Source organism: Triticum urartu, chromosome 1, assembly GCF_003073215.2.
Source record: "Triticum urartu cultivar G1812 chromosome 1, Tu2.1, whole genome shotgun sequence".
Taxonomy (NCBI): Eukaryota; Viridiplantae; Streptophyta; class Magnoliopsida; order Poales; family Poaceae; genus Triticum; species Triticum urartu.
The window spans coordinates 121,608,252-121,616,864 of NC_053022.1; the positions used below are offsets into that span (position 1 = coordinate 121,608,252).

Consider the following 8,613-nt stretch of genomic DNA (forward strand, 5'->3'; position numbering starts at 1 on the left):
CAAAGCCTTGGGAGGAGGAGGCTCGTAGTGCACGCCTCGGTCGCGCTGCTGCCACGCCGGAGGATGCCCACCCCGCAGGAAAACTTCGACTCCGCCTCCATGACAAACTTTGATTCAGTTAGGACTTCTACCCCATTCGATTAATTAGGTATGTGCTTAAAAGTTTTTACATTCTTGCGTTGGTACCTAGTTTATTGCCATCTAAATACCAACTCACTTATATGTATATGATACATAAAACGGATGATATATGAAATCGCCAACAGTACTATTGCATTTAGAAAAGGTACATATATAGATATATGCGAAGGAGTACCTGAGTTGCACTGAGAAAATTAAGTAGTACCATCACAATACATATGGATACATTGCACTGGTGTGGCCAAGCCTTAATTATAGGATAAAGTCGATTGTGCGTGTATAGAAATACACGCATTCATGCATGTTCTAGTTATATATCACGGATATATGTAGCTTCAATCTCACTTGAAGGTAAATGAGAGACGACACAGCTATCCATCACCTTCCAACTGCAAAGACAAACAAGGGCACTAAAGCATTAAAATACATAGGCGGTTATATATAGTTAACGAAAGCACATAAATATTCGTCTTTGTGACAATACTTAGGTGCTCCTATTGACTGGGGTTGTGTCATTTTTCCTGTTTCTACTATGTATAGCCCATAGAGACCTAAGAGTCAGAAATTTTACTTGAATGTTGCATATCTAGCAACTAGCTCTCTCCATTAGAATTTTCAATATGCTCAGTTATTCACATGCATTAGAAAACATTAAGATTATATTAAATGAATATACATACATAGTTTCAGTGAGATTTCGATGAAATTCACCAATTTCAGGCATTTCAGTAGACATTGAAATATTTACCTTTCGGCCAAAGTATTTCAGAAATACACAAAAATTCAAATATTTTTTCATTTTTTAATATTTAATTGTATTCAAATTAATAGTTGGGTCCATTATTGGCCGAAATTTCACTGAATTTTGGTGATTTCGGTTGTTGCTGAATTTTTCCTGAAGCCGAAAGTGAAAACCATGCCTACAGTACAGGCTAGAAGAATATCTTACCTGAGTTGAAACTTTTTCGGTCCTCCTGCTGGGAGCAGTACTGAGGGTGCTGCTGCATGAAGTTGAACTGCAGGAAGGTTCTCGGATCACAATGGATCATATTTTGCTCGTACTCATTCGATGTCGAAGCCGCCCCCATCATGTTCAACGTCTGCTGTTGCCCCCTTTCAGTCTCGGCTACCTGCGTTGAGATTAGTTCGTGACTTGGACTGTTTGTGTACCTTATTAGTTTAAAGTTCTCATGTAAGTCACATGCATTGTCTTTTGTAAATACTCCCTCCGTGCGGAAATACTTGTCGTAGAAATAGATATAAATGGATGTATCTAGAACTAAAATACATCTAGATACATCCATTCCTTGGACAAGTATTTTCGGACGGAGGGAGTAGGAGATACTAGGTACTTACTTTTTCCCTCAAGAAGAAGTTGTTATTCTGCAGCTCCATTTCCTGAATATATATGGCTCATCTTGTAATTTCAATTTTTTAATGTCAAAGCAAGGAAAACAGCTGCAAGAAGAAAAGACGCTATTGTTTTATTGTGTTACGTACCCTTCTCTGCATGTACTCAATTTCAGCGCATAGTAATTCGTTCTGCAGATTAAATGTGAAGGTCAGGAACTAGACAAACAAAATAGTTCTTTTCAACAGAATTCATGCAAGTGTTCATAGCAAACTGAACCTTTCTTGCTCTAATCTTTCCTAGGCCTTTGTCCAGCCTTCCCTCCAGCTGCTTCAGGTCTCTGTGGCTCATGGTGGCCATTGTATCGCCTATTAGAGTCCTATGGCATCAATGTAGGCAAGAGTTTATTTACAAAGCAAAATGGAACTTGCTTGATAAGTTGAGATTAACTAAGTTGCTGACTTGGGGAAAAAATGAACCTGTTGGAGTTCTGCAAGGTGGTTATCTGCTGCTTCAGCTTCGCAGATTCCTGCTGGTAGTGCTGCAAGTTTGTAATTTGAGTCCAGTGAGTACAATATACAGATATTGGTATTGGAGAATGACTAATAAATATTACATGATTTCATTCACAAATTGCTGAATGTGAGTTTCCACTCATGCATATTTGTTTCATATATATGTGAAATTAGGAGAAGAGCAGTGCTCATTCTTCGTGGTTCCAGCATTCTATTTGTATAGCATGCACATGCATCAAAACCATGCATTATTAGGCGTACTTAAGTAAAGTAAAGGTAGACTCTCTAAATATTTTTTTGAAAAGGTAGACTCTCTAAATATAATTTTAGTATTTTTATTGAAAACTACATTTATGAAAACAATGACAATTTTTTGCAGCGCATCGACTTAGATAAATCAATTGACACAACGCTCCGCCATGAAGGGTGGAACAGCATCATGCAACATACCTCCTTGTAAATCTTCTTATCCAGACACTAGACACTAGTATTTTGAAAACTGTGGCAATGTAAAACCTCAGTATTTCAATGTCTGGACAATTAATGAATAATCCAGTTTCTAAGACCCATAGTTTTCTCAGTTTGGTTCAGAAAAAAAGAGGTCAAGACCTCTTTTTAAAATACTGCAGAAATACTACAGTATTAGAGATACTACGGTTTATAAAACTGGTATTTATCGATGCCAAACACAGCAAAGTTTTTCAAACTATGGTTTTAAAAAAAAACAATATTCCACGAAATTCCAAAAATACTTACTGAGCCAAACGAAAGCTATGTTTAGAGAAAATAAACTCATGAAGACAAACTAACTCACTCCACACTACGGTCCCTTTCATTACTCTAGTTTTTGCGATATACCACAATATTTACTGGTGGCTGGCTGGCTGCACAAGTAGTCATATGCATATATACATAAAAGCACATGAATTATAAGTTGGTATTTCAGACGAATCATTGTCCTTCTGTCTAACATGTAACCCACATGAAAATATATGTTATTCAGGTGAAACTAGCAAGCATGGCCCAAAACTGTTTTTCCTGGAACTATTTAAATATCGTTGCTACTTGACACGAACCAAGTACATACCTATGCCTACTAAATCTTGATCTCAACAAATCTAAACCAGAGAAATGGTTAACCCATATAATCAGATCAACAAATTAACCAGGAACTTATATATTATAAGCGTATTTCTTTCTTCCCAAAAGAAACAGATGTGGGCGCATTTCTGATTTGCTAAACCTCAGTTTGCATGTTACTGTCTCTCCCGTCTCCCGTCTGAATGATGCATGGAAGTGTCCACTGCACACATACAGAATTACATATATAAATATGGTCTGCTGGTCCAAACATGATCTCTTGAGAGTAGTATCACCGGACATTCCTTTGTGTAATGACCACAAGTTCCCTATGACCAGGATGTCCAATCTGAAGATTTTGCTCAAAGGAATCCTTTTGTACGCTGGAGCACAGTTAGATGGAATGTTGACTAGCAGGGTGAAGTTCCTAGTAGTAGGACTAAGACTGCATGCAACCTAGGGGCCGGGTTGCTAGGGTCTAGAAATATTTTATGTTGACTTGTTGAGTGACATATGATGTTACCTGGGCATTGATCTCTGCGACTGTACCAGCGCTGGAGGTGTCACTTGTTGCCTTCTTGTATCTCTCAATGGTTGCTTTCACGCTGCATTAATTTGGGTACACACCAGTGGAGTTAGTACAAGCATAAATATGAACTTTCTAGTTCGTACCAACACAAATAATACTCAAATTAACAGTAATAATTAACTTCATTAACTGGAAACAACAGTAATAAAAAATAAATCAAAGTTCTGTTTTTCGGAAATTAACAGCGATTTATTCGGGGAAAAAACCTCATTAAATGATTCAGAAAATTTATAACCAACTTTTATAATAACGTGGTAGATTTGGGGGATATTAGATTAGTTATATCAAATTAATGTGCTATTATTGCATACTTCAAATATTGGTTGTCAAGATTCAGAAACCGGACTTTGTTACTTACCACATCATTACTAAAATAGAGTCCAGATAGACCCTTGCCAAAAATAGACCAAATAAATTGGATGTATCTCATAGTTTTTAGGACAATGTATATACAGTTGCTCTGTTGTATTGAACAAGAGCAATGTGAAATCCATCAGGTCGATGTAGAAAAAACATCATATGTCATGCTGGGCAAAGATGTGTGCCATCACTAGCCTTTTCCACGAGCTAACTAGCTTGTACTACAGTGTGGTCGCTCTTTACCGAAGACTTCCTTTCCAATATTAAGAGGCCTTCAAGGTGTACAATGTCCAGACATGGATATTTTACATGTGAGTATGTGACTTCAAGAGAATTCCAGTTGTGTTTGTATTTTATGTTTTCTTTTCGAAAAGTGCTTGTATTTTATGTTGTTGAATCTAACGGCCAATTTCATAGTATTGATCAGTATAGTCAGTAGCTAGCCATATAGCTATATGTGGTGTTTGATATCCATCTTTAGTTTGGTCACATAAGTTTACACCCGCGGCATTTATGGGAAAAAATTTAAATCTGATTTTACACACGCCATGATCCCATCAGTTCCCAAGAAAATTGCATGCACTAGTGTAACGCAAGAACCAAAAGGATGTCATCAAAGTGAACTGTGTGATTTTATTAATTACCTTTGCTAATTTATGTTTATATGATGTAAAGAATCAGAAACTGGAGCTTAGAAACAATTTTGAAGCAAAAACATGTGTCACCATATTTAACATGGAACATCTAACTTACTATCACATCAATATATACATTAACATACCACCAATGTACCACTGTCAAACATAAGACTGGGAAATTCTTCATTGCTAAAGAAAAATCAGAGCACAGGTTATTAGCCAAAAAATCGAGTACTGTGAAACAATATATTCCACACCGCACATAAAATAAAACCCCACCAAAGAGTAATGTCACTAACTCACTACATTTCCTCTCCAAAGCAACATTAAAAAAGAATGCTTCACTTCTCAAAAAATAGTACTAGTAGAATGCATGCTTCAAAGGGAAGACCATAGTTACCACTACCTCTGCTAGCTACGGCCACCATCGAACACCGACGAGAGCGAATGTCACATCACGTATAATAATGCAAAGCCACTGTTCATTATGACACGCACTGTTGACACGGATTTCTCTCACTGCTGGACGGAACCTTAGCATCGTCGAGCATGCTATTCGCTGCGGCACAGAGAACACGCCCTATTACCCAGTGTTTATTCGTAGGAGAGAACCACGGCAGCCAAGGTCTCTGCTTTTACCCGCCCCTTCTGACCACCCATGGAGCTCACCCATCCTCTCTCTCTCTCTCTCTGTTGTACAGTTGTACAGTAGTACGTACGGCTTGATTCTGACCGCGCCGTGACAGCCATTGGCTCCGTACGCAGGGCAGCCTTCACATCACTGTAGACACACATAAACCACCGGAGAGAGGTTGTCGCTTGACACAGTGTAGTACAGTGAACACATATGTCCGGGTAAAGCCAAGATTTTCAAATAAATAAATACATTTGGGCGTGAAATGAAAAATTGCAGCACAAATTTATGCACGCACGCACATAAATGCTTCATCTGGGTTCATTTCTTATATTCAAGAAGAATTACCCTGTCCATCTTTACATATATGACGCTAGTATTCAAAATTTTGTTAACTGAACAAATAATAAAATAAATCCATAATAAGGTGCCCCCTTTAATTATCATACGGATTTTTTTACTTGTCCTTTTAGATACGCAAGCGCAAGTAAGTCTGCATTTCAAAAAGTTCACAAATTGTAACACAAACATTTGTATCATGGGCAGTTCTCAAGTTTTGATATTGTTATATACTTCCTCCGTTCCTAAATATTTGTCTTTTTAGAGATTGCAAATGAACTACCACATACGGATGTATATAGACATATTTTAGAGTGTAGATTCACTCATTTTGCTTCGTATCTAGTCACTTTTTGAAATCTTTAGAAAGACAAGTATTTAGGAACGGAGAGAGTACTATATATGTGTACAAAGAGACCGAAATGTACAGAAAGTAAGTGTAAAAAGTGGCATGCTATCCATGTTGTTATTTGATGCTGCCCTTCTATTTCAAATCAGCAACTGCTAGACACATATGGGAAAAAATACCACTACGTACATTTTAGTTTTGCATATAGACATGCCTTTTCAGCTAATGGAAATCAGAGGAGCTCACTGAAACGGCACAAAAAAGTTTCCCGCAAAAAAAAAGTCGGCCCCAAAAGTAGAGGAAAAAGAAAGGTTACTACAGTACATTATTTTCTTCTTTACTGCTACGGTGCTGTGCCTTCACTGTATTGGCGGGTCATGAAAGTACAGTGCTGCTGCCAGAAGCTAGCTAGGGGCCCAGAGCTGGCGTGATGAGCCTTGGCTTAACAAGAGGACACCACACATGGCCCTAATGAGGAGAGAGGCGTCGCTGCCTGCCACCAGCACCACACGCACAGGCAACAGTAACATCTACAGCGCGCGGAGAGAGAGAGAGAGAGAGAGAGAGGGAGAGAGAGAGAGAGAGGGAGATGGGGGCACATGTGACGGAACCCTAACCCTAACCCATCATTGGCGGGGAACAGAAGGCGATGATGCAAAAGAAGCTTGATGATATCGTGGCTTACATCTGTGTGTGTGACACATACACACAGATGATCTTGTATGCAGCAGTTACGGAGTTACTGCAGATATACCAAGCCCAGGGAGAAAAAAAGTTGCTAGCTAGTAGATCTGCACCTACGTACACGGTAATTAAGCTATGCCATACAGGTGGGAAAATAGAATAGGCGGTGAGAAACAGATAATAACTTGTAATTTTTTGTGTGATTACATATACATGTTTCTGCCACCCTCTATCGATCGATTATGTATCATGATGAGGTGTGAGGGATCCAAGGCTCTTACCTTCTTCCTATCCCCTCCCCTTCGTCCCATACAGAGAGAGAGGGAGGGAGAGAAAGGAAAGAACATAAATTGAGCAAGAAAAGAAGAGGACCACCAGCCCCAAGCAAACCCAGACACCCATTCCATACACACAAGAAGAGCTGAGAAAGCATGTACACATGCTTCACAAGGCATGCACTGTGCTGAATCTACGCAGACATCTAGCTCACCTCACGGAACCACTAACGAAAGCAGCAACGAAAAACACATCAGCACAAGCTAGCACACAGATGCAAGCTATACGACGCGAGCGCACACAAAGAAACTGCTGGAATTTGTTTCACCCCCGCTTCAGCCCCCAGAAGCACGGAAATAAACAAGACAGTTAATCAACGGAACGAGTATAGCAAGAAAGATGCAGCTCCCCTTTCCCCCCATTTTGCCAAGACGAAAGGATAGAAGGAAAACAGCTCCAATTTGGGCAAGATCACATGAGCATATGCCATGTATGCGTCCGTCTGTGCAGAAAATAATTCAAGAGAGCAGCGAGCACCTGTTGTTGGAGTACTCGTAGAGGCGCCCGCGGCCGGAGAAGACGATGAGCGCCACCTCGGCGTCGCAGAGCACCGAGAGCTCGTACGCCTTCTTCAGGAGACCGTTGCGGCGCTTGCAGAAGGTGACCTGCCGGTTCGTGGTGTTCTCGATGCGCTTGATCTCGATCCTCCCTCTCCCCATCTTCTCAGCAGCCCCCCCTGCCGATCCCGACCCCGACCCCGGGGACGCAGACTCCTTCACCTTGGATCAGCAACGCAAAATTTCAGTGACACGGACCAAAAGTTGTATCATCAATGGGAGAACAGATGGATCTACATAACCAAAACCGACGGGTTGTATCTCTGGCTGGGCTGTAAATATACCCGATTCTCTTGAGCTGCTACTTCTTGGACCCTTCTTTGGAGATAGGAAGAAAAGGAGAGGCTGTGATCCATCTCCTCTCCTTGGTGGTGCCTTTCTCTCTGCGGCTTTCTTAGAGAGTAAGCACCACTGCCCCTAGCCGAATCTCTCCCTCTTCTTGCGTATCTACTATTTCCCCACCCAGTAGTAGCCATGATTTTATTCTAGCTACTACCCGTTACATGTGCATCCAAATCTTAATCTTTAGGAAAACGGATGCTTAAAGAAGAAGCTAGTTTCAGAGCAAGAAGCAATTACCATTAGGCCTGTGGATGGTGCAGCCAGCTGCTCGTTGAGTATCTGCATGTTTGTGTTTCGTGGGCGGAGAGAGATGGGATGGATAGAGTGAGAGATGAGGAAAGCAAATGAGGGAGAAGAGTGTGTTTAAAGGAGAACGGTAGGAGGCTAGGAGCGGGTGGGGAGGCGATGCTCTGTAGTGGCAGCTGTGGCCCTTGGTGTTTCTTCCTCCTGGACTCTTCTTGATTTCATTTCCACTATGTCACATCTCCTTTTCTTCTTTTGTGTGGTGATGATCTGTGAAATTTACCATGAGTGTGGCCTTAATTACTTTGCATCCGGAGCAGCTTTCCAATAAGTATGTAATTAACATAAGAAATATGAAAATTGTTGGGGAAATTTCGGACCTATATTTCTTCATTTGTTCCACGACCGTTGTCTTTACCAAAGTTGATAAAGAGATAGTATTACTTCATAAAACA

The 8,613-nt window shown here is 40.4% G+C and overlaps 1 protein-coding gene across 2 annotated transcripts; it reads right to left on the reverse strand.

The window, feature by feature from the left end:
* Positions 1-244: 244 nt before the first annotated feature.
* Positions 245-8,344, reverse strand: LOC125551338 (MADS-box transcription factor 58-like). Of its 2 annotated transcripts, XM_048714529.1 has the most exons (10): positions 8,153-8,338; positions 7,858-8,065; positions 7,494-7,735; positions 3,611-3,692; positions 1,972-2,033; positions 1,772-1,871; positions 1,642-1,683; positions 1,498-1,539; positions 1,091-1,271; positions 245-530 (listed from the first exon to the last, which is right to left on the reverse strand). In XM_048714529.1, the coding sequence occupies exons 2-10, from the start codon at positions 8,047-8,049 to the stop codon at positions 520-522; spliced, it is 954 nt and encodes a 317-aa protein (XP_048570486.1). In that variant the 5' UTR covers positions 8,050-8,065; positions 8,153-8,338; the 3' UTR covers positions 245-519. The 2 variants fall into 2 exon arrangements, with proteins under 2 accessions (XP_048570486.1, XP_048570496.1); XM_048714539.1 differs by lacking the exon at positions 7,858-8,065 and having other exon boundaries at positions 8,153-8,344.
* Between the last annotated feature and the right edge of the window lie 269 nt (positions 8,345-8,613).